The following is a 27993-nucleotide window of genomic DNA, read 5'->3' as shown; positions in this document are numbered from 1 at the left end:
TGTAGGTGGAAAGCAGTGGGATCGCGACGAGATGGGACAAGGAACGGGAGGAGAAGTGACCGGAAGAGGGTAGGATAGGACGCGATGGGGGTCAGGACAGAATGGCGTGGGGACAGCGTGGGGTGGGATCACGATGAGCGATGGGGATGGGAAGAACGACTGCCCCTGGGAGCCGCGCAGCCGGGGAAGGAGCCAGCGGGGCTGGGGCGGCGAAGGGCTGGGGGCGCCGCTGCCGCGCGGGGCGGTGCGGGGCGGCGCGGGGCGGCGCGGGGCGGTGCGGGGCGGCGGGGCACGGCTCGGCACGGCCGAGCACGGCTCAGCCCGGCTCAGCCCGGCGCAGCCCGGCGCGGCGCGGTCCCCCCCGCGCATCACGGCGCAGCGCGGCGCAGCGCGGCCCCGGCACAGCCGCACTGAGCCCGCCCCGCCGCAGCCCGGCCCGGCCCGGCCCGGCCCGCCCGTCCCCGCCGACAGCGAGCCAGGTCGGGCGGGCGGCGGGGCCGGGGGCGCGGGAGCGGGATGCGCGGGGAAGGGATGCGCGGGACCGGGATGCGAGGGAAAGGGATGCGCGGGGAAGGGATGCGCGGGGAGGGGTGCGCGGGGCCGGGGCGGGGTGAAGCCTTGCGGCCTCTCCCCGCAGAGCCGCCATGGAGGTGTTTATGAAGGGCTTGTCCAAGGCCAAGGAGGGGGTGGTCGCCGCAGCTGAGAAGACCAAGCAGGGGGTGGCCGAGGCCGCGGAGAAGACCAAGGAAGGGGTCCTCTATGTCGGTAAGGACCGGCTTGCCCTGCCTGCCCCCTGCCTCTCCATCCCTGGCTAATCTCTGCCTGCCCTGCCGGCCCTCTCTGCTTGCCCTTGCCTGTTCCTGCGTTTGCCCTTGCGTCCTCTAGCCCATCCCCCTGCCGTCCCCCTGGCGTTCCCACCTGTCCCCGGCCCCGTTCCCCCTGTCCCCTGCTCCTTCCCCGCCACGACCACCCTGCGGCGGAGTGCCCCGGGGCACAGGGTCGGTGCCCGCAGTGCCTCGCTGCCCCCCGGGAATCTGCAGGGCAGGAGAGTGGGCTCCGCAGGCAGGAGCAGAGTCGGGGACCGGTCCCCAGGCTGAGGGGATGGAACCCTCGGGGACGGGACCCCTTGAGGCTCCCAGCCTGAGCCTGAGGGTCTCTCAGCTCTGTGCCCGGGATGCTTTGGGCAGGAAAGCAGAGGGACCATGATGGAGGTGGTGACCCCTGTGTGCGATGTGCCTGTCTTGGGGCAGGGGGGTGGGGACCGCGTTTGTCCCCCTTGGAGAAGCAATGCCCCGGAGCTGATCCCCCACCGGCATCTCCTCTGCACCTGGCTGGGGACTGAGGGGTCCCTCCGTGCTGCCCCTTGGGGGCGGGATCTGTTCGGAGCCAAGTCCTAGAAGACATGGCTGGCAGGAGGAGCAGTTCCTGGGCAGTCTGTGGTGCTGGAATGCCCAGGCCGGGAGCTGAGGCCAGCTCTGCTTGCAGTGGGAGGGAGGAGGGCGCAGGGCTGAGGCTCTGCTCTGTTCTGCTCCAGAGGGCACAAGCTCTGTGGGAGAGCTGAGGCCCCAAAACTGTTCCCCTGGGCAGTGGTGGGTGCCCGCCCTGGGCCCCATCCTCGTGAGGGTGTATTTGCTGGTGCAGCAGCTCAAGGAACAGCCTGAGGCCCCATCCTACAGGGGCTGCCCAGCCCCTCCCTTTCCTTCCATCCTAGACACCCCACTCCCATTCCATGGGGTATCCTGGGTGGTGTTGCTCTGCTTGAGGGAGCCTGGCAGAGTTGGCACAGCCAGCAGCAGCACCCAACTCTGGGCACTCCAGCTGTGGGGCTTGCCATGCTCTGTTGGCACCAGCTGTAGGTTTGGATCCTGTGGAAGGTTTCTCTCAGCAGCACTGCTGGCATTCACCCTGCCTGGCTGTGCCCTGACACAGTGCTGGGCCCTGGGGTCTCTGCCCTGCCTGGCACGTGGTGGCAGCCCTGTGCTGCCCCAGTTCTGGCTCCTGCAGGGACAACAGCAGCCTTGAGGGGAGCCAGGCAAGTGCTCAGCCCCCCAGGTGCCCTGGCATGGGGTGTGCACAGGCTGCTGTCCTGGCTCAGAGCCCTGCCAGGGTCTGGGCATGGCACATGTTGGAGCTCAGCTGTCAGTCCCTCTAACCACGTCTCTGTCTCTTTCTACCCTCAGGGAGTAAAACCCAAGGTGTGGTGCAAGGCGTAACCTCAGGTACGAGCCCCTCTGTCTTCCTGCCACGGTACTCCGGCCCTGAGAGCATGGCCACACTAACGAGATCAGAGGCTAATTGAGGGGCTGATGTCACTCTGCTAAAGCCTCTTATATAACAGGGCCGGCAACCAAGGATTTGCAGCGGCTGCTCACACTCCTTGCCCAGCTGCAGAGCAGTGTCATGTCCCCCTCCCCTCCCCACCAGGGCAAGGAAGTGAGGAGAGCCTGATCCTGCCCAGCATCTCCCTGCCAGCTCCCCTGTGGGTGGCGCAGGGCATGAAGCCACAGCTGGGCACCCTTTTTGGCACGGGGGGGCACTGATGGGCACCCTGGGCTCTTGCAGTGGCTGAGAAAGCGAAGGAGCAGGCATCCCAGCTGGGCGAGGCCGCCTTCACCGGTGCCGGCAACATTGCGGCGGCCACCGGGCTGGTGAAGAAGGAGGAGTTCCCTGCAGACCTGAAGGTGAGAGTCCCCAGGCACTGCCATGCCCGTGGGGAGGCTGGCACATGCCCAGCTCTGGCGAGGAGCCCTTTGGCTGTTCCCCAGCCCCAAAGCAGAGAGCACGAGGGTGCCCAGGTGGTCTCCTCGTGCCCCGGGCGGGCACGGCCTCGTGCGCGGCCTGTGTGGACGTGTGCGCGCTCGGGGCCTGCCATGGCGGCCGGGCCTGGGCCCGGGCCTGCGGCGCTCCAGCGGCTGCGAGGTGACCTGACAGCTGCGGGAGGGGCAGCGGGTTCCAGCTCGCCGCCCCATGAGCCCTTGGCTTCCAGCTTAGCCCAAAATAGCATCAGCTGAAGAAATGAGGCCACCGCCGCCGCCACCGCTGCACGGGGGGATTGGCTGCCCCCCTTTCCTGCCTGCCAGCCCCGGGGAGGGGTTACCCAGCGCCGCCCTCCCCTGCCAGGGATGCAGGATGCTCCCGCAGCCCTGCCAGCTCCTGCAGCCTGCCGAGGCCCACGTGGTGCCCGCGCTCATTGCCTGCCCGAGGCTGGGGATGGGAACAGTGTATATAGGGACATACACACACAGCCCCTGCTCCATGGACTCGTGGATGTCACCTCCCAGCTGGGTGTTGTGTGCCCAGTGTCCCCCTGGCTCCCATGGAGCCTTTGTATCCTGGGTGCATTGCTGGTCTGGCAGGGGCAGGGAGGGTGGGTGCTGTGTCTGTGTGTGTGGCACTGACCTCCTGGTTCACTCTCAGGCCGAGGAGGTGGCCCAGGAGGCTGTGGAGGAGCCACTGGTCGAGCCGCTGCTGGAGCCAGAGGGGGAGAACTACGAGGAACCCCCGCAGGTGAGGGGACAGGGTGGCACAGTGGACACAGTGTCACAGTGGTCAGTGCACTGTCCAGAGCAGAACTGAGGTTGGGCTGGAGAAGAGAGGGGCTCTGTGCCCCACCTGAACTCTCACACTGGCTCTTTCCTTCCCCATCCCACAGGAGGAGTACCAGGAATACGAGCCAGAGGCATAATGGACCCCCATCCTTGCCTCTTCCACCAGCAGCACAACGAACCGCCGGTAGCCCCCTGCTCCTCTCCAGCCGGCCCCGGCCGGTGCCCGCGTGCCGGGGAGGAGCAGGGGTGCGCCTGCCCCGTTCGCTCACGAGTTCTTCCTCCAGTTCCGTTCCAAGGGACCGTGTCCGTGTCTCCGTACCATGTCTAGCAGTGAGAAACACCCGCTGTGTCCAAGCCCCCAAGCCCCGGCGCGTGGCCGAGCCGCGGGCGCTGCCCGCAGGGGCCGGTGTGTGTGAGTGAGTGTGAGTGAGTGTGAGCGTGTGTGAGGCCCGGGTTTATGGTTCTGTCTCCCTCCCAGCGCCATAAACCCCGGCCGTGTCCCGGCGTGTCTGTGTGTGTACAAAGCATGTTTACCTGCTCGCAGGCTGCTGTACATTTCGCTTGCACGCGTGTCCCTGTGGTTCTGCTCTGGTCATCGTGGAACTATTTTTTTTTATATATATCTCTCTCTCTATCTATGGGTGGACGGGTCTTTTGCCTTTGTGAACCCTTGGCGCCCCAGCCCGCTCCCCAGCCTGCTGGGTGGTGACGGTGCCCGCGCCTCCCCCGAGGTCCCATAGTGCCGACGCTGTGTTGTGACGTGGCATGGATATTCCCCCGTCGCTGGATGTGCAATACGAGGGCAGCTGCCAGTGACACAGCTGCCCCCGTGTCCGTGAATAAAGCCAACTCTTGTCTGTAGCCCCCTGGTCCTGGTTGTGGGGTCCCTGGCGAGGGGTTGGCCCCGTGCTTTGGTGGCAGGGGGAGTTTTGGAAAGAGGAATGGGGCTGGTGCTGGGGGAGTGGGCAGGACTGGTTGCTCATGAGGACAAGATGCCTTTCTGTCTGCTGGCTGCTGCATCACAGCAGGTCGCTGTGCCCTGACTCCAGTCAGACTCTGGCTGAGACTTGGGGTGCAGGCAGGGCCCCCATACCACCTGCCTGTCTGCAGGGCTTTGCATCTGCAGGGGCCTCTGTGGGGCTGAGAACAAGCCAGGGTAGACACAGCCCTGGGCTCCAGCACTGGTTCCCCTCTTTTTACATACCCCTGCTCCCCTCAAGGGGCAGGGGGCATGGCTGTCACCCACAGCTTGTTCAGATGCAGTGTGACCACCTGAAGGGCAGGTGGGTGTCACACATTCTGTGGGATGTCTGCCATGGTTGTGAGGTCCCTGGGTTCTGTGGGTCCAGGGGATTCTGTGCCCACCCCACGGCGCCGTCCTTGGGTCTTCAGCTCTCCCAGGGCAGGAACACCAACCCTGGACTCCCAGCTAGCCTTTAGCCCCTTGACTGCGTCACAAGCTGGGGTGAGAGGCTGGGCTGAGTGTCCCTGCCATGAATATCAGATTAGATCCCCCACCTGTGCTGGCTCCAGCTTTGCCAGCGAGGAGTGAAGCTGCAGCAGTCAGCACGGACTCACAACACGTTTGCTGATGCCAGCAAATCCCAGCCTGGCTCTGGTTGCAGCAGTGCTCATAGCACTCACTGTGTGTTATTGGAAGGACTGAAACTGCTCTTTGGGGGCTGTCTGGCTGTTCCCCTAGAGCACTTTTTCCTTCCCTTGTCCAACTCTGCTATCCATGGGCAAGCAGACCCAAATCAGGAGCAGCATGGCTTGCCCCAGTGCCAGGGAGGCTGTAAAGGGGCTGGGGCAGAGGCAGAGTGGGGGGAGACAGGAGAGCTGTGAGAGCTGGAAGCCAGAGAGCAGGGAGAGAACTTGCTCAAACCAACATTTTATAGGAAGCAGGGTGTCCCCTCTGTGCACAGCCCCTGCACAGCAGGGCTGTGACCCTCACAGGACAGCTCCCCTGGGTGCTCTCTGTAGGTGCAGCTGCCCTCACAGCACACAGTGAACACCTGCTCCAGGTTCCCTGCCCACACCCAGGCTGGACTTGCAGTCATGGCTGCAATTTTCTAGAGAAGGCAGAGCTGTGAGGCTGGTGTGTGCCAGGAGGGTTTGGCAGCAAGAGGGGGGCAGAGGTCCCCATGTAGGCAGTGCCAGGTGTGAGCACCAGGCACAAGCCTGGCACAACCCTGGAAATGGGGTGCACAGCTTTGTGGGAACAGAGAGAGGGACAGGGACCCAGCAGCAACAAGGAGCACTGCTGAGCATGAGGCTTTATCTGAGATGGATGGAGTCACTGTGGGAAGATGAACCTTGTGCTGACCTGGCAGGAGCTGTGAGGAGGTGCCATGGGTAGGAACCCTTCAAATGCAGCCACGGGTCTCTGTAGCAAGGCAAAGAGCCCAAAAACAAGGATGGGTGAGGCAAAGAGCCCTCAGGTACCTCAGCTGACTGTACCATGGTGTAGGACAATCCTACACACATGGTGGGAGGAAGCTGGTATTTGTCCAAATATAATTTGCTCACTTTTTTCTGCTGCCCATGATTTTCAGTGCCAACAGGCTGACGCCCCAGTACCTTCAAGAGCATCCTCTCCTCTGCCCTGGGGGAAGATCTGATAAAACAACGAAGACTGAGAATGGAGAAGAGCCAGCCCAGGTCATTCCAATGATCCTTGCTCCCTGCCAGCAAACAGAGGGGCTTGGGCTTTCCTTCCCCCAGATTATGTAACCTGCTCCCTCCACCTCCATCCCTCTGGCCCGGCAGGCAAGATGTCAGTGTGGTGTTATGGCACTTTCCTGGGCTGCTGAATTCCTAAAGTCAAAGTTCAGCTGTGCTGCTGCCACACACAGCAGTGCAGGGTCTGTCAGGAGCTTGTGGCACGAGTGGTCTGCACATTTGCTTGCTCTGGGGTGTGTTCTCCCTCCTGAGCTGATTCTCAACAGTGGCAAGGATGAGGGTGTTGTGAGACATCTCCAGGATGTTGCTGTCATAGGGATCTGTTGTTGGGAAGCCAGTTATGGTGCTGTGGTCCTGGAATGTGCAGGACAGTCCTGTTGTTCCCAGCCTGGCAGTGTTAAGCACAGCCCTCACAGCTGGGTCTGTAGGACACCAGGGACAGCCACCTTCTCTGTGGGCATTTCAGAGACAGGCACTGACCATCACCCCTTAAAGAACTGGGATGACAGGGCTCAACTCAGCTGCTCATAGTCTTATAGGGCCTTGGTGCTGATCCTTCTGGAATTGGAAATGGCTCTGTCTGTGTCTCCCACACAGATACAGTGGGCACCAGACTTGTGCAGGTGTTCAGCCCACTTTGCCAAAGCCCTCCAGTGACACGGAGCAGAGATGTGGGGTGTGGGGAGAGGGAAGCTGGGGGAACAAACATTTAACCTGACCCTCTGTGCTGGTAACAGCTCCCTCTGAGGGGCTTTTGCTGAAAAGCACAAATAGAAACCTCAGCATAGCTGTTCTTAGTGAGTGTTTTGGCTGGATGGAGACTAGGACCTGGCAGGACAGAGATCTCCTTGGCTGGTGGGAGGGTAGTGAAAAGCAGAGTCTGCTCACCTTCCAGCTCATCCTGTCTTTATCACCTCCAGAGTTCCGGGACGTGACGTTCCAAGCCCAGCATGCTGTTCAGTTCCTAGGAGCCAATCCTGATACAAACAGATCCAGTGAGAAACAGTCCCTTGGTGGGCACCACGCAGCATCCAGGCACAATCTGAGCAATCCTGCACCTCACACTCCTGTGCAATTGGCTGCCACAGCACCAGCACAGAGCAGGGCTGTGGGGGAGATCAACTTTCCTTACTGGGACAGAGGATTTTCCACTGTTTGCCCTGAAGCCCTTACCAGCTTGGTACAGCTCCTAAAAGCAAAAAGAGTCCCAAAACTCAGCAGAACCATTCACAGAGTAGTCAGGGTTTCCAGCTGTCTCATTCTGTGCTGTATCAGCTGTATCAGCGAAGCAGAAGGATGTGTGGAGAGAAAAGGGATCAGCACAGACAGGGCCATTCCTGCGGCAGCAGCTCAGGGTGCAGCCTTGGTTCAAAGCTTCTCCCAAGGAGGGGGAGCTGCTGTGAGGAGAGAGGGCTTGGAGGGATACACAGAGTGCCAGCAGCACTTGAGCTGTGTGTTTTCCAGCTTATTCCTCCCTGTCAATGGCCTCGGGAATGGGCAGCTGCGGGTGCTGGATCAGGGCAGCAGCGCCTGGCCAAGAGCTCCTGGAGTTACAGCAGGGGGAAGCACCTCACCGCAGTTGTGAGCTCGACCTGGTCTGCAGGGAAGAGAGGGAAGGTCTTTCCTGGGAGGAGAGGAGAAAACGCAGTGCTGGTGCTCTCAGGGTCCCACCGAGCTCTCAGGCTCCAAACTGGTGCTGTCAGAGTTTACCCAGTGCCCCACGGAGTGGGTGTGGATGTTTGCTATCCATCTCCCACTCCTCAAATCCTGACATCAGGGGTCAGCACACCAATCCCAGGCCCCGTGGAGGTGGAATAAATCAGCCACATCTGGTCCTGCAACTCATCTGCTGAGCTCCAACCAAAGCATATCTAGAACTGAGTGATTTCCACGGGCTGGTCATGGTCTCTGGCACACCAAGGAGTCCCCTGACCAAAGTGTGGTGCTGCCCATGTCCCAGGGCCACCCCAGATTTCCTCAGGTGTGAATGGCTTTGGCTTTCACAGGGTCTTTGCCTTGGCCCTTACCAAGAGGGAGTGTAGAGGTCTTTGCCTTCAGCACTCACTGAACTCTCACACGCTGAGGCAGGAGAAACCTTCACTCCTCCCTGAGTCTGAGCAGGCCAGTGGGAGTACAGGATAATGTCCAAATGAGGCCCTGCCCAGTAGGAGGACCAGCCTGAGGGTCCCTCTACTCCAAACTCTCAGTGCAGGCAAAGGAAGGTGTGAAGGGATGGTGGAGCACTGGGACAGTGACAGGCAGCGATGGTGGCAGCTCCTGTGTCTGCCCGGCCAGGCAGCTGCTGCCTGCTCCCCTGGCTGCCAGCACACACTGCTTACAGAGCAGGGACAAACCCACCACCTACAAACTCCTTCTTGGGCTTTTCTATAGTGAAAGGCCTTGTTATTTTCTCAGGCTCGTGTTCCTGTGCAAGAACAACAAAACGCAGTTGTTACTAGAGGCCCCAGGAAAAATCACAGAGCTCAGTACAGCATCCAGCAGCTGTCCTGCCCTGCCTGCTGGCTCCAGGGAGTTTAGTCACAGCAGCTGGGGACCCAGGAATGGAAAAAAGAGATGTGTGAACTCCTGCTCCCTTTGCTCACTGCCCTTCTAAGCCCTTGCTGATTTGGCCCTTCCCCCAGCACAGCAGGCAGTGGTGGGAGCATCCCCACTCCGGGCTCCCTCAGCGTGTCTCCAGCCAGATGCACCGACCCATGAACCAGAGTTCACCCCCCCTGTGCCGCCCCAAGCTGCTTTTCACAGTGCTGGGTGAGTGTTACTCACTACAAACGTCTCCCCCCACTCGTCAGAGCACGCTGGCACCGGGAGAGGGAGGGCTGTGCAAATGGAGCGTGAGTTATGGGCTGTCGGCAGGGAAACGAGGAGTGAACTCACCCAGCATTTCCTTGGATTCATCCTCACACCCACCATGGCAACACAAAAAGGAACATCTGGAAAAGGCTGGGTAAGGCAGACAGATGTTCTCTGCCAGCTCACCTGCTCCCCAGGGGGAGGAAGTGACTCTGGCAATCGTGACCGTGTTTGGTGAATCCAGGCAAGGGGCCACGGCTCCCCCATGCCTCCCATGGCTCCCTGGTAATGCCACAAAGCCTCTGCAGAGCAGAGCTGGAGGCAGGATGGGATATGGACCTCGAGCCTGCCACAAATGCCACCAGCCAGAGCTGAATCCATGACAACCCAGGCACAGAGACTGCATCTGAGGAGCACGATGCTGGACACTTCCTGATCAACACCAACATTCTGGGCTGCCCGTGGGGTATTCTGCAACAAGACAAGCCCTCACTCATCTGTGCCCAGGGGGGCATCCTGCACTTCCAAAGCCCTGCTGTTTTTCACAGCCCCTAATGAGCTTTCCTGACTCGTGGCCCCATCCCATGCCCAAGTCACCGTGTGCTTTATGTTCCCTTTGTACTGACCCACCACAGTGCATTTGTGTGCTGTTAATGCAGCCAGGGCTTTCACTTCATGAGCTGCTGAAATGAACCCCTGGGAAAGGAGAGAGGAGAAGTGAAGAGTCCCTGCCTGTCTGCCACAAAGGCACAGAGGCACTGTAGGAAAGGCTTTCACTCTTCTGGAACAGCAGCCTCTGGTTGTGATAGATGAGTGTATTGATGATCAGAGGGCAGGGGCATTCAGCTGTGGATACAGAATGGGAGAGCTGGAGCTGTTCAGCCTGGAGAAGGCTCTGAGGAGACCTTAGAGCTCCTTCCAGTACCTAAGGAGAGCTGGAGAGGGACTTTTTACAAGGGTGTGGCATGATAGGACAAAGGGGAATGTCTTTAAGCTGAAGGAGGATAGATTTAGGTTAAATATTAGAAAGAAATCCTTTCCTGTGAGGGTGGTGAGGCCCTGGCACAAGTTGCCCAAAGAAGCTGGGGTGCCCCATCCCTCAAAGTGTTCAAGGTCAGGTTGGATGGGACTCTGAGCAACCTGATCTAGTGGAAGGTGTTCCTGTTCATGGCAGGGATGTTGAAACTAGATTATTTTTAAGATCCCTTCCAACCCAAAACATTCATTGCTTATATGATTCTCTCTGTTCGTTCTTTTCCAGAGCTCTCCCTCATCCTGTGCTGAGTGATGAAACGTGTGGCTGGGTTGTCCCCCAGTGTCACCACCCAGCTCTGGCTGATTGATGCCGTACTTGGGTCCCTCTCAGTGGCACAGAGCAGCTGGCAGAGCTGGGTGCCTCAGCTTCCCCTTCCCTGCCTCTGCCCCCAGTCAGCCCTGGGGCCATATCCCTGTCTGTACCCAGGAACATCCTGAATGGTGTTCTCAGGCACCAGGCTGCAGTGTCCTGGATGCAGTGTTCTCCCATCCCACGGGGCTGTGGTAGAGGCTGTGTTTTGGGGCACCTGGGACATGAGGGATCAGATATCTCCCCCCAGCATATCCACACCAGGGCAGCTGGGAAAACAGTGCTGTTTTTAGGGTGCTCGGTGCTTTAGGGTAACAGGGTCTCTGGGTAGCATCCCAAGGCACTCACAGCTCTGGGCACGCTGAGGGTCCTCCTGCTGGCGACACGACTTGGGCGACAACACGGGACACATGTCTGTGGCTAGGGATGGAATCCTGGTGCCCCTGGGCATCCCCTGCCACTGCCATCTGCATCCGCCCCACCACCTCCTCACCCGACACCTCTGCCCGCCGGCACCGTGGGCAGCCGTGCGTGAAGGTGCCAGGAGAGGCCGCGGGACCCCCTCTCCTGGCAGGGGTCGCATTCCCACCCAGCGCTGCGTCCCACCGCTCCCGGGCACAGCCGGGCACCGGCAGCCGGAGCCCGGGGAGCCGGGCCGGGCTGAGCCGGGTGCGGGGCCGTGCGCTGCCGCTCCGGCGTGTGCGGGCCCGGCGGCTGCGGGGGAGCCCGGTGCGCGTTCACGTGGCGCTGCCCGTGCGGCGTGGGAGGCGGGCCAGGGCCCGGGGAGGGGGTGCGGTGCTACCTGCGCCAGCTCCCCCTCCGCCGAGGGAGAAGGCGCTTTTCAGGCAGCTGCCTGGCTCCTCCCGAGCCGGCAGCGCGGGAGTGCGTTGCCAAGGCAATGGGGACCATCTTACTCATCCTCCTCGCTATTGTTCTCCTGCCAGCCCTGAGGTGCCCGGGCGGGGAGAGGAGGAGGAGAAGGCAGCCAGCCTGGGATGAAGGCTGCCTGCGGGGAGAGAAAGATGCTCCCCATGGCCCCACTCCCCTCGGCCCCCCAACCCCCAGCCAGCTGTGGTGGGACGGGGACACGCTGGTGGCAAGATGCCGATGGGGATGGGGAGAGACGCTGCTGGCGGGGCTTAGAGGGGCAGTGGAAGCAAATGGCAGCAGGATGTGGCCGCGCAGCCTCCTGCCTGCGGTAAAGTCCCAGCCAGAGGCCAGGGGGTGTTTGTACCCTCCTCTACCAGGGCTTGTCCCAGTCCATGGTGTCCCTTGCACCCAAAATGGAATGTGCCGGGGACTGGGTCTGATTCCATACAGGGTACCAAAGGACAGAACCCCACACCTGTGCCCCACAGTGAGTTGGTTCCCCCACCGCTGCAGGCATGCAGTAGGGTCCAGTTAATGCTGCAGGACTGGGACCAGCAGGCACGACCAAGTGTGGGGACCGACACCTTGAGGAGGGGACACATTAATGGGTGCAGGGATACACCCCCCTCTCCAGCCTCTCCAGCCATCTCCTGGAGTGCCCGTTGGTGACATTGCAGTGCCTCGCTCTGCCCCAGAGAGGGAGGGGGGCAAGGATTTTTATTTAATTTCCATATCCTGCCTCCCTATTTTTAGCCTTCGGGGTTTTGTTCCAGGCTGGCTGTTTACTGAAAGAAGCATTTCCAACCTCCCTTGTCTCCAAGCAACCAGGTGTGCCAGCTCCCATGGAATCAGCCTTACCCTATAGATCTATAGGGCTGGGGAACCGGTGCTAACGTTATCTCCAAGATGGGGAAACCTGCCTAACCTTAGCACCCAGCCCTCCCGACCCTATAGATCCATAGCTCCTGTCTCTGAGCTGACATCTCTGGGTCGGGGAGGGGAGCCTGGTCCCATAGGGTGCTGAGGGGCAGTTTGGGGGTCATGCTGGAGGTTTTGGGGGGGGATGCAGGGATGCAGGTGAGGCGAGCAGGCCGCCTTCCCCCCCGCAGCGCGAGCGGGAGTGCGTGGGAAGGAGTTAGACAAAGCCCGAGCCCGGGAGCAGAGGCAAGCGCTGCCGGGAGCTAGACGGGGCCGTTCTTCCCTCCCCGTGCTCCCCCACCCTCGGGCGAGGGGCACTCGGGAGCCCATCTCCGTCCCGCCACGCTGGCACGCTGTCCCGGTCCCTCGGGCTGACCGGGGCGCAGCCCCGGCCCCGGGAATGCCCGGGAGGGAAGCGGCCGTCTCCATCACCAGGTAGGAGCGGGACTGGGCTCTGCGCTGCTGTCACCCCCACCCACGGGACATACGCTAAGGTTTGGGATCCCCGGACTCTGCCGGTGCCGCTTGTGTGTCCTGCCGTGCCCGAGTGCACGGGGAGTGCCGGGATGCTCGTCCCTGGGGCACACGGCGCGGTGATGCTTTGGATACCGGGGGGGCTGTGGGACCACGGGGGTCTCCCGGGGCGGGCCGCTGTGGCGACAGCAGTGGCACCGGGGGACATGCGGTGTGCCGGGACCCCCCTCCCCACGCGGAGCCGGCTCTCCCTCGCCTCCCCACTGCTGCTGGGGGTGCCGGGGCGGGCGGCAGCCGGGGGGAGCGGCCCGGGGCACGGTACCGCCCCCGCCGCCACCGCCCTACGCATGCTCGCCGCCGCTGCCGCCGCCGCGCCGAGCCGAGCCGAGCGGGACGGGGCCGGACGGGACGGGACACGACGGGACCGGGCGGGAGGATCCGCCGCAGGTACCGGCGGCCCCGGGGCGCACGTGGCGGGACCGGGCCGGGCGCTGCCGTCGCCCGCCCCATACCGGCACCCCCGGGGGTGGGGGGTTGGGGGTGTTGTGCAGCCCCGGGACGGGCGGCGGGGGCGGGTCGGCCTCCCCCGGCCGGGGCTGCCCCGGTGCCGGCTTTGTCCAGGGCTCGGCCGGGGAAGAGGGGCCGGGGCGAGCACACGCGTGTCCGTGCGTGCGGGTGTGCCCGTGGCCATGTGCTGGCGTGTGCGTGCCCGTGCGTGTGCACACGCGTGTGCCGGGGCTCGCAGCTCCTTGGCGGAGCATCGGTACCGGGCACGGCGGTGATCGCGCGGGATCGGGTGCTGTCGGGGCAGGTCGGGGTGCCGGGCGGCGCGGCCCTCCGGGGATCGGGGTGCTCCGTGGGAACCTACAGACGGGGCGGGGATCATCGCCTCCCGGCTCAGCCCTGCTGGGGGACGTCGGTGACCGCCTGGTCCCCGCTCCTGTCGCCTCCCTTTGGGGGAGCTCGCTCGGCTCCAGCTGTGTCCGCTCCGTTCTGCCTTTTTCGGGACCCAGGAGTGGCCGTGTCCGGAGGCATGGAGTACCCCACACCTCTGGGACACATGTGCTCCCAGCTCTGCAGGGACTTCCTGGCATTGCCAGAGCTCCCGGAATATTTGGGGCTTCCTGCCCTGCTTCTGCCCCATGGGGCTGGGAAGGGTTTGGGGACAGCCAGGTGACACTGGACCGTGTTCCCCTCACGTGGAGAGGGAAGGGCTTGGGCTGCCCTGTGCTCCTGCCCTTCTCTGCAGCTTCCCTTGGACCCCAGCCGCACCTTGCTCTCACCCCTCACTGCCCCCAGCTTCCCACTGACAGGAGGGGGCTGCCGAGCCCCCAGTTCTCAGCCTGGTGCCCAGGAGCATTCTCCAGCTCACACTCTCTCTGCAGGGGTGCCTGCACCGCGTCTCCCGCTCCAGCAGCCCCAGCAGCGCCTGGATCCCGCTCCCGGTCCTGCTGCGCCGGGAGAAGGCTGACTTTTACGGTAGGCAGCCGACCCTGCTCCTCCCTTCCCGTGTGCCTGGGCACCGTGTGCCACCACACGGGCTGTGCCAGGGACAGCTAGTGCTCCAGGTGGCCACCCGACCTGTTGGTCAGGGGTGGTATGGAGAAAAGCAGTGGGCAGCTGAGGTGTGATGGGGATCCGTGTGCTGCTCTCTCCTCACTGCCCCATCCTCTCTCTTGCAGACCCGTGGTGGGACTAGCATGGGAGAAGCCTTCCCTGGGCATGGGCAGCGCTAAGGAGCCCGAGGGGCTGCAGGTGCTGAGCTGCCAGGCTGGGGCTGAGGACGCCTGCGAGCCCAGTGCCAGCTCCCCGGGCTGCCCCGTGGCAGGCGAGTGCCTGCCCGGCTCCGGCTGTGCTGCGGGAGCCCGTGCCATGAGGACCTGCTGTGTGCCTGAGGCAGAGTCTCAGGGCACCAAGGCCAACTCAGTGGCAGAGAAGAAGGTGCCATCACCAGCAGGACCAGCTCCTGGCACACTTCTCCAGGACAGCAGCACAGAGCAGAGCGTGGCAGCAGCAACAGGGAGCTGCGGAGGACCAAGCGGTGCTGCCTCTGCCTGTGGTGCCACAGGGATGGGGGTCCCCAACACCCAGAAGGAGGATGCAGCAGCCCCCACTTCCCCTGTTTCTGATCCCTGCCTCCAGGCAACCAGCAAGGACATGGGGAGCACGGCAGCTCTTGCCAAACATGTGGCATTCGTGGAGCCCACTGCGAGCACCGGGACAGCTGAGCTTCCAAGCCAGGAGCAGCCCCAGGACAGCAAAGGGACATCGCTGGCTGCTGCTCCCCAGACAAAGAGCAGTGAGGCTCCCAAGCACCCCCAGGGATGCACAGCAGACCCCCCCAGCACCAGCACTGCGGGGATTGGGGGGCGAAGCGAGGCAGGACCAAGCTCCACTGCTCTGGGCCAGGGCAAAGCTGAGGGGAGCTCAGTCCAGCGTGGGGGTGCTGGGAGCAGCCAGCAGCCCCAAACAGCCAAGCAGCTCTGTGAATCCTACTCCTTTGAAGTGACCCCGCCCCAGGACACTGGGACACAAGACATGGGGACGCAGGTGGACAACCGTGTGTCCTTGGTGTCGGTGGCCTTAAGCCCCATGAGCCCCCCATGTGGGGCTGCTGCCTTCACCTTCCCCAAGAGAGAGGCAGCCTCTGCAGCCCCACGCCTGGAGCCCTCCAAGAAGGACGCGGAGATGCAGGTGTCCATGCCTGTGGAGACCCGCTCAGTGGCCACGGGGCCGATGACACCGGTGGCCAAGTCCCCGCAGACCTCGTACCCTGAGGTGCAGGTGAAGGGGACGGTGCCGGAGGTGGTGGAGGAGGAGCCTCCGGAGCCCATCCGGGAGGTGAGCTGGGATGAGAAGGGGATGACGTGGGAGGTGTATGGGGCCTCCATGGAGGTGGAGGTCCTGGGCATGGCCATCCAGAAGCACCTGGAGAAGCAGATTGAGGAGCACGGGCGGCAGGGGGTGGTGACCCCGCAAGCCACCCGCACCGGCTCCGTCAAGGGCGGGCCCCGCCAGGGCGAGCCCAAGAGGCCGCCCAGCGTCTTTCGGGCTCTGCTGCAGAACGTCCGGCGGCCCCGGTGCTGCTCCCGTGCCGGCCCTGCCATGGAGTGAGCTGCTGCCTGTGCTGGCAGGGTGCGGGTGCCTCGGGGCTTCTCCAAAGTGGGGATGGGTCCTGCCCCGGCGTCCTGAGACACCCGGTGCCAGCGTGCAGGGCTGTGGTGATGATGGAGCACTGCACACTGGCACAAGGTATCTCCTTTGCTGGGGTCCTCCCTGTCAGCCTGGGGTTCCCCCGTGAGTGTAGCCCCATGGAGGTGCCCTGGGACATGAGACTGGTGCCCTGTCTTTGTGCTTGGTGGCTTTTTTCAGCACGAGGAAGCACGTGGCTCCTTCCAGATGGAGGCAGCTGCTCCTGTGCGTCTCCTGCCCGTGGCACAGGTCTGAAGATGGCTCAGGGTGCTTGCTGCTGGCTGCCCTGAGCTCTGGCACCCCAAGCAGCAGCATCACTTCCCATGCTGGAGAGACACTGGTGCATCGCCCCGCCATTGCTTTGCCTGTCCAGGGCTTGGCCACACTCCAGCCAGCCCGTGGCTGTGCATGTGTGGGTCCCCACAGCCACCCATGGCAAGCACCAATCCCCCAACTTCCCTGCTCTCTCTGCCCCACTGCCACGTTGTGGGGAGGATGTGGCCACACAGGGCACCAGCACAGATCTCAAATGAGAGAGACAGAGGCCAACCACGTGTGTGATGGAGAGCTGCTCATCCCTGTCACCATGGCTGGAGATGCTTGGGGAGTCTGTCCCCATGGCCCCGAGCTTCACCTGCCTGGAAGCAGCACATCCTGACCACGGACATGAAGCCTGCCCTGCTTCCAGGCCTGTCCAGCTGCCCCAGTGGTGCTGGAAAGGCCCCCTGTGCTGGGGACACGGGGACGTGTCCTGCTGGGCCCGCTGGCTTCTCCTCTCTGACAGCAGCTGGGACACGACGACTGCAGAACGCTGCCACTTTTTACAGCTGGGCTTTTACAGGGTGGGGGGGAGGGAGCTTTTATTGAACTGTGTTTGCATTTTTGGAGCTTTTTAAGAGACACTTTCAGCCATGAGCATCCTGCCTGGAGCCACCTCCCCCGTGGTGGCCTGTGGGGCTGAGACCATCTTTCCAAACACTCTTCCTATGCTGCCTGTGCTCTGCTAGGCTGAAGAGCATTGGGAGTGAGGGGTCAGTCTGCAGGGGGGTGAATATCCCTGTGGTTGGGCCAACATCCCTGTGGCTGGCAGCACCTCAATGTCCTGCCAAAACGTGGATCTTGGCCCCCCCAGCCTGGCCCCATACAGAGGACCAGCCCCACAGTGCCACAGCAAGGGGGGCCCAGGCCATGTCCAGCATCTGATGGGCAGGAGGCTGCAGACCAGGGGTGCTTGGAGAGCTGCACCATCCCCTCTGGGCAGAAGTGCAGGAGGGCTCAAGGTGCCAGAGTCACCACTGCAGCCGTTTTCCCTTGTTAAGGTAAATTCTTGCCCACCTAAACCCACACTGTACATCCTGGGCTTGTTTTGTCCCTGTGGGGCTGCAAAGGGCTTGCTGAAGTGCCAGCTGGCAGCCAGGGCTGTGGCAAGTGCCCACTCAGTGCCGTGGCACTTGCTGGGACCTGGCTCTGCTCAGTGCCTTGGGCTGTGGGACCGGTGCCATGGCCATGCCAGGGAGACCAGGAGCCCTGGGGCATCCCCTTGCCACCCTGCCCCGGGCTGTGCTCCCCTCCAGCCCTGCACTGCCAAGCTGTGGCACACCAGCGCTGCAGCTTCATCGCCCATTTTCTTCTTTTTTTCCTCTTCATTTCTTTTGGGGGTGGGGCGGGGGGAGGAAGGGGCGGGAGGGTCAGTCTGTCAATGTGGATGTTGGGTAATAAAACCTTACACAAACCTCTTGGGGGCTGCCTGCACCTCCCTCCCCCGGGGCAGAGAGGGTCCTGGGGACAAGGAGCCCGGCTGAGCCCCACAGTGGCACCTCCCCTCTGGCAGCAGCTGGCCCAAACCAGCACTTCATGCTGGGAGAGATGACTCCAAGCTGACTGAGCCCTCCAGGCAGATGGGCTGATGACCACAGGACACTGTGACCCCCCGTGGAACAGTTTTATTGCCAGACACTGAACATATCAACACTGAAGCAGCTGCCTGAGTCCTGCTCTGGCCCTGCTGCGCCCTGTGAGCCTGCTCACAAGTCTGTGGTGGTGAAGGTGGTGTTGAGGTACGCTGTTCTGGTGGGATCCTTCATGTTCAGGGCAGCCACCAGCACCTCCTTGTCAGTGGGCTCTGTTGGCTGCATTTTGACCTGCTGCAGGAGGAGAGTGTGGTCAGAAGGGATGGGGACAGAGATGTAGGGCAGGGACACCCGTCCTTCCTTTCCCCTCTGTTGAGGGGGGCAGAGTAAAGGACACAAGGGGTCCATGAGGCCCTGGGGACCACAGCAGAGAGAAGAAAATGCAGAGTGCTCTGTCAGGACTCCCAGCTGCCAAGCACTGGCAGCTCTTACCTCGACCTCAAAGTTGTCATCTGCTGGTGCATTTACTGTGTTTTCATCCAGGGAATTTATGCTGTGGAGAATGGAGGGTGGGAGGTAAAAATGGACCCGGGCACTGGAGAAGTGAGGTATGAGGTGACAGCCTGTGGCCTTTGGGACCTGCCCACAGAGCTCACCTGGTCACAGAGATGGAGTCCTCGTGGAAGCCCAGGTCGTGGGAGGGATCCAGTGGGTGGTTCAGCATGGGGTTGGCCCTGGTCAGGGATGGGGGGCAGGTAAGTGCTGCCCCTTGGGGCACTGCAGCCCCTGGATGTGGGGACAAGCCTGGTGTCTCCCCACCTGCTGCAGGGAGCCCCTCACTCACCCCTCAGCGTTGTACTGGTTGGTCCCAGGGATGCCAGCTCCCTGCTGTGCTGTTGCAGGGTTGAATGTTGTGGCCACCTTCAGAGCCTTCATGGCATTCAGCTTCCTCTTGTAGCTGCAAAGCCCAGGGATGGGGTAGGTGAGAGGGGCAGGGAGGAGCTGGGCTGTGGGATGGGGTGGGCAGAAGCAGGTTGGAGGATAGGGATGGGTCTGGGTGAGGATGGGGGCAGTGGGGGGTGGTAGGAGGGGGTGCAGGCAGTGAAGTACCTCCTGGTGGTGAGCACCAAAACCAGGGTCATGATGAGTATGAAGATGAGCAGGAATGCTGCCAGTCCTGCGATAACACCAATCAGCTCCACCTCCTTGGTGGGCTTTGTCACCTCCCCGGGGCCCTGGCACAGAGCAGGGTTAGGGCACAGTTCCAGCCAGGGGAACCCCCCAGCCAGCCCCAGAGGGGTTGCTGCCCTCTCCCCCCTGCCCCTTGCCTGGCCCCACTCACAATGACAGCCAGGCCCAGTTTCACCAGCTCAGCCAAGCCCACCGGATCAGACTGGATGAGTCTGCCAAGGAAAGCAGAGGTGTGAGCAGCTGGGCTGGTGCCAGCACGAGGCAGTGCCCGTGCACAACCCCAGCACTCACATGCTCAGGTCATTGACATCCAGGGCAGTGCCATTGCTGTACACGAAGTAGGCCTCCATCACTGACTTCACATCCATGCTGCAGAATCACAGAGAAGGGGGAAGTGTGGTGCTGGGTGCAGGCCATGCTGCCCTGCCCCAGGGTGACACCCCTGATGCCACCACCATGTCCCCTTCCCCCCCACCACTCACTGGGTGTCACGGGTGTCCTCCACGCCTCGGATGGCCACCACATAGACTGCTGCCTTGGTCACTGTGGTCAGGGCCCTAGGAACAAGAGAGAGGGGGGGAAGCTGGGCTGGACATCCTGCTGTTCTGCTCACGGGCACAGGAAGCAGGCAGACCCCCTGAAGCCCCCTCCTCTGCTGAGGACCTGCCTGGCCCACCCTGTTCACAGTCCATGAAGCTGAGACACAGTTGATGGGTCCATCCGTGCACCCCCAGCCCTGGCCCAGCACCCCTTACAATTTAATATTTTCGGAGTTACTCTGGACTTCTTCCACCGTTGTCAAGAACTGGAGCCGAACGCGGTAGCTCTGATCCACCGTGAAGATCTGTGTGTGAGGACCAGGGGTGAGCAGAGCTGGCTTGGGTGGGTGCTGTCCTGGGACAGGGCTTGGGGGTGGCACTCACACTCAGCACGGTCTGGGCTCTGTGCACCGGTTCCTCACCATCCTCAGCCTCCACTGTCACCTTGTACTGCCCCTTCAGAGATTCATCAAGGTTGCTGGCCACTCTGTGAGGACAGGGACACCAGTGATCCCACTGCACTGTCCCTTGCCATCCCTCAAGCTCCATCCTACCTCCATGCCTAGGCAGGGCTCCAGAAAGGCTTTGTCCCCTTTGCAGCCCGAGCTGGCCCTGCAGCAGGCAGGAGCTGAGCTGCATCCCCCTCTCCCAGCCCAGCCCAGCCCAGCCCCAGGGCCTCACCGGATACTCCCGATGTAGGTGCCCTTGTCAGGTGTTGTGGACACCCCAAAGAGGTTCTCGAAGGGCCGACTGCCCCCGTTGTCCTCCACAAGCACCACACTGACGATGGAGAAGGTGATGGTTCCCCCCAGCCCTGTGTCAGCATCTGTGGCCTGCAGGGATAGAGCATGGCAGGAGCATGGGTGGGAATGGCCCCTGCCTGCCCACGGTGGGGACAAGGGAACAAGGCTCCACAGACTGACAGATACAGGTGGGCAGCTCCTCACCTTCACAGTAGCCACTTGCAATTCCACAGGAGAGATTTCAGGGACAACCACTGCCAGGAACAGACAGATGGATGGTACAGTCATGCTGGTGAGCAGCCAGACTTGCTGCAGACCCCACACCCACACAGCCCCAGGGTTCCAAGCACCCCCTGCTGCCCTTGGCCCCACAGCCTTCATGGAAAGCACTGAGTAACCCCAGCCTGGCCCCTGCACTGCTCAGCCCTGCCCCAGGCTTGGGGAAGATCCTCGCTGCTGGTGGATGTGGCAGGGCATGTGTGGGTGCAGCAAGGAGCCCACATGATGTGCCAACCCCAGCTGCTCACCAAAAGTCTCTGAGGTGGCCTCGAAGACTGGCGCGTTGTCATTCACATCAATAATGATGATCCTCAGGGTTTCTGCAAATGTCCCAAAAGCAGAGCTCTGATCACCAACAGAGCAGCCCTGCAGCACCATCCTCTGCTTCCTGTGGGAGCTCTGTCTTCCCAAAAGGCTCGGGTCAAAAGAACTGGGGCCACCCTCCCTCTGTAGCCAAACCACCCGGCTCACAGCTGCTTGTGGGAGGTGGGAGAGGCAGTCCCAGCACCTGCCATGCCCAGTGAGGGGAAGGAGGGGGCAGTGGGGCCGTACCGTTCTGGCTGTAGCGGTTTCCTTTCTCAGTGTACAGATCCTCCACCCTCAGTGTGAGCAGGACCCTGTCACACACCTCGTAGTCGATGTCCGAGCTGTTCACCAGCACTGAGCCATTGGGTGCCAGCAGGAACCAGTCCCAGCACACGTCCCCAGCACTGCTGTCCCCCTTGAAGCAGGCGACCGCCAGCTCCTCGAAGAGCAGCGAGTGGTTGGTGTCAGGGTCGAAGGCGTTCAGAGTGTGGATCAGACCCTGCTGTGTCCCATTCTCAGCCACTGACACGTCCTGCAGCGAGCCTGGCAGGATGGTGGGGGACTCGTCATTGACATCGAGGATGTGGACTGTCACTGAGACGTTGGCCTTGTCCCCGGCGTTGTCTGCAGCCGTGTTCTCTGCCAGCACCATCAGGGTGAAGAACTTCTGCTCCAGCGTGTCATAGTCCAGCAATATCTCAGGGTCTACGGACAGCTGCCCACTGTAGTTCCCTGGCCCCAGGTGGGTTGAGCGGATCAAGAAGTTACTGGAGCCAGGGCCTCTTTCAAGCCGGAATGAAATGCGGGAATTGATCTCTGTGCGGTCGGCATCTGTGGCATTCACCTCACCCACAAAGGACCCTGCAGGTGGAGACAGACACTGAGTGGGCAGTGGGCACTGACTCAGGGCCACTGCTGGTCCCACAAACCTGGCCATACAACTTGTACCTGGAGAGTCTTCAAAGACTGAGAACTCATAGGACTGGTTGAGGAACACGGGAATGTTGTCATTCAGGTCCTGCAGAAGACAAAGCCCATGGCTGTAGCCCTTCAAGGAAACAGGATTCCCCACAGCCAGCTGGGGACAGGAGTGTGGGCACCTGCCTGCCCACAGGCAGGAGCTACACAAGCCCTCTCCTGCCTCCCTGCATCAACTATTCACTCTGCCCCCACAGAAAGCCTGGAGACACGGCTCCTCTGCCACAGCCAAGGATTCCACAGCCCCGCCCTGCCCATCCATCCCAGTTCCAAGCCCCAGCCTGCCCCAGCATGTCCCTGCTTGTGCCCAGGGCTCACCCCCACGGTGATGGTGACGTTCACCGTGGTGTTCAGCGGTGGCTCGCCGTGGTCATACACCATCACTGTCACCACCATCTGTCCATGCTCATCCTCCAAGGCTTCACGGTCCAGTGGCTCCGTGCTGTGCATCTCACCTGTGTCTCTATTGATGGTAAAGTTGTTGCTGAACAGTCCTGGCAAGATCATGAAGCCCAATTTGCTGTTGAGGCTGTCAGGCATGTCATTGTCGATGGCCTGAAAAGATCAGCGTTTAGAACAGGGCTGTGGGGCACCTTGGGGACAGTCCCTCCCCTCTGAGAGCCCTGTCAACCCCCCCACCTCTGCTGGCACATACCTGGATCTGTGTGCTAACATTCTGCCCCTCTTCCACGGAGATGAAGTAGGAGCCAATGACCACGGGTGCCATGTCATTGGCATCCAGCACGGTGATCTCCAGCACTGTGGTGCCCACCAGGCCGCCCCCGTCCCTGGCCTGGAGGTTGGCGTAGTAGATGGAGCGAGTCTCCCTGTCCAGCAAGCTCCCGTTGTGCACCAGCAGGGCCCCGGTTGTGGCGTTCACCGTGAAGACATTGTGGCTGTGGCACACACAGAGCCTTCAGTGGAGCCCACCCTCCAGGGTGATGCCCTGGTTGTGGCTGGCTCTGCCCTTACGTACATGTTCTCTGGGAGCAGCTGGTAGGTGATCTGGCCCAGGACACCGCTGTCTGGATCATAGGCCTGAAAGACAGAAGGAACCATCTGGTCAGTCTGTTTCAGCCCTCAGAGTAGTGATCAGTCTGGGGCAGTGGCTGTTGACAGTCAGCACCCAAAAATGTGGCCCTGATAGGCAAAGGGTCCCACCCTTGAGTACCCACTGGTCCTGAGTCCTTCCTGTGTGTATGGAGAGATCAGTGCCCTCAGCACAAGCTGTACTAGAAGTGCTAGGTGTGCCCAGTGCCCTGCTTGGGGATATTAGGCGTGCCCACTCCCTGCTCAGTGCCTGACCGTGATGTTTGGGGAGATGACAGTGCCATCAGGGCTGTTCTCCATCACAGACAGGTTGTAGGTGCTCTGGGGGAACTCAGGGATGTGGTCATTGCTATCGATGAGGTCAATGGTCACGGTGGCCGTGGAGCAGCAGTCTGTAGGGTTCCCCGTGTCATTAGCAATGATCTGCAGGATTGAAAAGGGATTGTGTCTCACACGAGCCCCCAAACATTAGAGAGACCTGTCACACTGCAGCCCAGCTCCCCTGCACCAAACAAACTGCCAGGGCAGAGCCCTGCTCTGCTCTACTCCTGAGCTCTGCAAGAGAAAGGCCATGTCCCCACTGTGCCCCAATGCAGGCAGGGAGCAGGAACTGCCTCCACAGAGCAGGCCAGCCCTACAAGTCCCACCTGCACCACCATGACATGGCTTATCTCGTAGTCCACTAAGGATGAGTTTTGCACCAGGATCTGGACTTCCCCTGCGCCCACAATCGTTGTGGGGAACACAGTGAAGGCGTTGGCATTCGGACCCTGCAGGGTCAGCTCAAAACTGCTGTTGATGCCCTGTCAGGGAGGGACAAGAGCCAGGGTGAGTGGTGCAGCAAGGACAGACACCAGCACCACAGCCCAGCACCACGGACAGGCTCCTTCCTACCTTATCTGGGTCGTAGGCAACAATGTTGAGGTTGGACACAGGCAGTCTGGTGGAGGAATGCTCTATGATGCTGCCTGTGAAGTTGTTCTGAGCACTGGCAGAGAAGTCACAGCTGGACAGGGAGCAGTTGTAGAACTGGGGCTTGTTGTCATTGACATCAGTCACCAAGATTGTCACCCAGGTGCTGGCCTGGGCCCTCTTGCCGTAGATATCTGGGTGCTCCTCACGTGCCTGTGGAGGAGGAGAGAGCAGGTTGGAGGGGCCCAGGGAGAGGAAGAGGATGGGGTTCCCCTTGCTGTGTCCTACTCACTGTGACTTGCAGCAGCACTTCATCACTTGGCAGCTGCTCACGGTCCAGGGGCTCACTCACAGTGATGGCGCCCGTTGTATTGTTGATAACAAAAGGAACACTGGCATCTAGGACAAGGGGACAGCAGGAACCAATGGTAGCCACCGGGAAAGACAGGCCTGGCCCTCCCTCTGCCAGCAGGTCAGGCTGGCAGAGCCTGGGTGCCCAGAACCAGTTTCCAGGGTACCCCTTGCCGCCTGACCACCCCTCCTGGTCATCCCACTGTGTCATCCCCTGCCTGACCCATTCTGCCCCATCACTCACTGGTGATGATGTAGGAGATGTTGTCATTCACCCCTGTGTCTTGGTCCATGGCGGTGACAGTCAGCACAACGGTGCCCTGTGGGGACATGGCCATCAGGGGAGGACCCATGACATCTCCCCCAGGCCTGGTGGCCCAGACACTTCAGGGCATAAGAGCCCCCAGGGAGGGCCAGGGGCAGGGACATGACACTGGGGCAGGCAGGCTCCTGACCAGGTCACAGTTCTCAGGCACAGAGCCCGAGTAGGGCTCATTGAGGAACCGTGGGTCCAGGTTGGGCACGTCCGTAATGGTCAGGGACAGGTAAGTAGAGCTCTTCTGGATGGTCCAAATGTTGTGCAGCCATCCCCCACCATCCTGAGGAGCAGAGCAGAGCGCCTGTCAGTCACACAGCCCCCTTACCTGGCAGCCCTGCACCCCCAGCCTGGATGGTCCCCACCTGGGCGAGGATCTTGATCTGGTAGAAAGTGTTCTTGGCATAGTCCAGGGAACCATTGAGCACCAGACTCCCATTGCTCAGGATGTAGAAGAGCTGGAGATTGTTCGTATTGTCTGGGATCACCTGAGCAGGGGACATCAGCCTGTGTCACCAAGGCAGGGAGCAGAGGTATTGTAGCAGAGATGGGGGCTCTATCCCCATCCTCTGCCAGGCTTGGCCCATGGGGACCCCCAACATTTACACCCAACCTCCTGGCTCATCCCCGGCCTGAAACTGAAATCACCTTCCACCCACTGCCCAAAACCTCCCTGCACCCCCAGAGATATGAGTCTGCCCTGGCTGTGTCCCCCAGCACTGCAGCAGCACAGGGGTGGCCCAGGGATGGGTTTGGGTATGGTAGGACCCCCTCCACAGTGCTCTGTGCTCACCTCCTGGATGCTGTAGCTGACTTTGGAGGCGTTGCCAGTGTCACTGTCATTGGCAAACACGGTGTAGATGATGCTGTGCACAGTCGTGTTCTGGGCACACAGGGGGTGGTGGTGACAGAGCAGGGGGTGACACTGGGCCTGGGCCCTGCCAGCCCTGCCCTGGCATGTTCAGGGCTGCAGGTACTGCCCAGTGCCCTGGGATGAGCTGCTGCCCTCGCTCAGGCTGGGCAGGGGCTGGACCCCCTCCCCACCCTCCCTGCGAGGGGACACCCCAGCCCTGGAGCTGCTGCATGGGGTCAGACCCAGCCCCACGCCCCATCTACCCCTTGATCCAGAGGCACGGTGTGCTGGGCTGGCAGGCAGCTTGGGCACACCCTGAGCTCATTGCAAGGGCAGAGTCCCAGCTGTATCAGGGTGACACAGAGGCTCCCATGGGGAATTGCCCTGGTGACAGAGTGCTCCCAGGTGCTGGCTGCACCACGGGCAGCCCCACGCCCAGACACAGTGTCACCACACACCCAGGTGTGAGCTCACGCTGCTCCCAGCCCGTTGTTGTCCCACTGCTGGCACACCCATGCCACAGCAGCCACCCAGCACCCCTGCCCTGCTGCCCGTGGGGCTGGGAGGTCCCAGAGAGGTACCTCGGGGATGACAGCATTATATGGCAGGTGCTGGAACACGGGGGCGTTGTCATTGCGGTCCTCCACGATGATGGTGACTTTTTTGGAAACCTGCCAGGTGTCAGAGAGGGCACAAGGGTGGGGTAGTGGGAGATGGTGGCCAGCAGAGCTGGGTGCAGTTCTGGCACCCCATGCCCACCCTGGCTAGCCAGCCAGCATCACCCACCCGCTTCCAATTGCCTCCCCACTGAGCCTTGTCCATGGGGGCTCCCTTCCCCCTGCAGCCCCCCAGCCCTTGTCCCAGCACTCACCTCATTGTTTATACCATCCCACACTCTGGCAGTGATGGTGAGCCTGGCCTGGAGCTGAGGGGACACAAGGCAGGGCTTGGTCAGGGCCAAGGTGAAGCTCAATCCTTGGATGGCTGAGCCCCAATCTCTGTGTAGGGCTGAGCCCCAACTTCTGTGAGGACAACTTTGCCTCCAGGAGCTGGGTTCTGGGGCCAGGGAGTGACCCACAGGCTCTGCCCTCCATCCCCATACCCCCAGATTCTCACTCAGGCTGGGACATCTGACCCCATGCTCTGCCCTCACCTCACGGTCCAGGGAGTTCCTCAGCGTCACTCTGCCTGATTTGGAGTCCACAGAGAAGTAGAAGGCGTCTGTCCCCCCGATTTGGTAGGTGAGAGGGTCATCGTCCAGGTCATAAGCCTCCAGCTGGAAAGCAAACTGGCCTGGGGGCACAGGCAGTGTCAGAACCCCCCAGTCCCTCCTCTGACACCCCAGGTCCTTCTCGAGACCCCCCTACTCACCCAGCTCCAGGTCCTCGGGCACGTAGAAGAGGGTGGTATTGAGGATGGGGATGGTGTTTGCTGAAACTACAGGGAAGAGGAGCTGAGCACCATCACTGTGCTGGGCACACCCACGTCTGGCAGCACCTCCTCAGCTCCAGCCCAAGATCCCAGCCGTGCTTTGGGTCTCCATGGCGGGCAGGGGAACCCCCAGCCCTTGTGCCCATCCCACACCCGCAGCCCCCACGCTTTCCCTGCTGTCCAGCCCTGCCCTGCCCTGGATCTCCAGTGGGGCAGGCAGTTGATACTGGGGGTTGAAAGCAGCTCCAACACCTCCCCCCCAACCACCCAGATGCCAAGAGAGTCCTTACCTGTTGCCAGGAGGAAGGGGAGCAGCACCCAAGAGCGCCATGCCATCCTGCCAGGATGCCTGTGGGCACACACCAGGGAACAAGCACCTGAGAGACTGAGGCTGGCCCCCAAAGCCCTCCTGGGCAGCAGCCACCAGGCCGGGAGAGGGGCTGGTGGGGACAGTCCCCTCTGCTGAGCTGGGCTGGTGGGCAAACCCCAGGCTGCACGCTGCACTCCTGGGCACAGGCTCCCTGAGGACATGGCATGGGAGGACAGGGGTGACTGGGGGACACCAGGAGCCTGTCCTGGCCATGGCTGGAGGCTCCACTGCTTGTGCCCAACAGGGCCTCTCCAAGCAGAGCCTTGAGTCCAAGAGTAACCCATGGTGTGACCAGGGTGCCTCCCTGCTTGCGCCAGAGCTGGCTCCTGTGGGCAGCTCCACAGCTGACGGACACCCCCAGCCCCCCCATGCAGCAGGGTGCCCCTGGGGGCTGGGACAGGGGCTGACATCCCTTACCTGTGGCTGTGTCCCTGGGGATGCTGCCTCTGCTCTCTCATCTTGACACTGCCAGACCTTTGCCTCCTGCAGTAAACATGTTCATCAATCATTAACTGCAATTAAGGGGTGAGAAATCCCTCCCCCCTCGTCTGTATTCCTTGTTCTCCTCCTGCAGCTCCCACCCAGCTGGGCTCCAGGCTCACTCCCCAAAACCAAGTCCCCAGCTCTCCATGCTGGGTGCTGTCCCTCAGCATCCAGACACCACAACCTGCATCCATGGGACCCCCAGCTCCCTGAAGGGGTGTGGAGCCTGCAGGGGTGCAGAGGGATCCCAAACCACCCCAGGAGACCAAAGAGGGGTTAGGGAAATGCCCTGCATCCCCTGGGCTGGGAACACTGGGGTCCTACCAGGACAGGGGGTGGGCACCAACCTTGTGGTGTGGCCACTGGGGCGGGTGCCTGGGGCCCTCTGCACCCCCTGCCACCCACTCCCCTCCCCAGGAGCTTGGCCCAGCCTCCCTGACCTACTTCAGACCCGCTGGGGACAAGGCTGGATTGTCCAGCTCTGCTCAGGCAGAAAAGGGC

At 61.8% G+C, this 27993-nt stretch overlaps 3 protein-coding genes across 5 annotated transcripts; 2 read left to right on the top strand and 1 right to left on the bottom strand.

Moving 5' to 3' along the window:
• The first annotated feature begins 48 nt into the window (after positions 1-48).
• Positions 49-4409, top strand: SNCB (synuclein beta). Of its 2 annotated transcripts, none has more exons than XM_030957144.1 (6): positions 49-69; positions 638-765; positions 2181-2219; positions 2563-2681; positions 3418-3507; positions 3653-4409. In XM_030957144.1, exons 2-6 carry the CDS (start codon positions 645-647, stop codon positions 3683-3685), a joined length of 402 nt encoding a protein of 133 aa, XP_030813004.1. In that variant the 5' UTR covers positions 49-69; positions 638-644; the 3' UTR covers positions 3686-4409. The 2 variants fall into 2 exon arrangements, with proteins under 2 accessions (XP_030813004.1, XP_030813005.1); XM_030957145.1 differs by lacking the exon at positions 49-69 and adding an exon at positions 329-479.
• Positions 4410-12413: 8004 nt separating this feature from the next.
• On the top strand, positions 12414-17576 carry GPRIN1 (G protein regulated inducer of neurite outgrowth 1). 2 transcript variants are annotated; one of them, XM_030957141.1, is made up of 3 exons: positions 12414-12609; positions 14034-14127; positions 14331-17576. In XM_030957141.1, the coding sequence occupies exon 3, from the start codon at positions 14371-14373 to the stop codon at positions 15760-15762; it is 1392 nt and encodes a 463-aa protein (XP_030813001.1). In that variant the 5' UTR covers positions 12414-12609; positions 14034-14127; positions 14331-14370; the 3' UTR covers positions 15763-17576. The 2 variants fall into 2 exon arrangements, with proteins under 2 accessions (XP_030813001.1, XP_030813000.1); XM_030957140.1 differs by lacking the exon at positions 12414-12609 and adding an exon at positions 13035-13095.
• A 288-nt stretch (positions 17577-17864) lies between these two features.
• On the bottom strand, positions 17865-26975 carry CDHR2 (cadherin related family member 2). Its single transcript, XM_030957515.1, has 31 exons — positions 26930-26975; positions 26580-26645; positions 26362-26501; positions 26080-26133; positions 25790-25879; positions 25149-25238; positions 24721-24843; positions 24495-24638; positions 24284-24359; positions 23981-24087; positions 23671-23901; positions 23424-23579; positions 23032-23199; positions 22703-22764; positions 22382-22622; positions 22045-22281; positions 21697-21766; positions 20995-21609; positions 20691-20762; positions 20368-20417; positions 20102-20253; positions 19805-19907; positions 19637-19725; positions 19364-19438; positions 19173-19250; positions 19033-19093; positions 18801-18925; positions 18535-18648; positions 18347-18424; positions 18183-18243; positions 17865-17984 (listed from the first exon to the last, which is right to left on the bottom strand). Exons 1-31 carry the CDS (start codon positions 26973-26975, stop codon positions 17865-17867), a joined length of 3894 nt encoding a protein of 1297 aa, XP_030813375.1.
• Positions 26976-27993: the final 1018 nt, after the last annotated feature.

The sequence above is a fragment of the Camarhynchus parvulus genome, chromosome 13, assembly GCF_901933205.1.
Source record: "Camarhynchus parvulus chromosome 13, STF_HiC, whole genome shotgun sequence".
Lineage (NCBI taxonomy): Eukaryota > Metazoa > Chordata > Aves > Passeriformes > Thraupidae > Camarhynchus > Camarhynchus parvulus.
The sequence above is the reverse complement of the archived record's forward strand: the minus strand, read 5'-3'. Positions and strand labels throughout refer to the sequence as shown.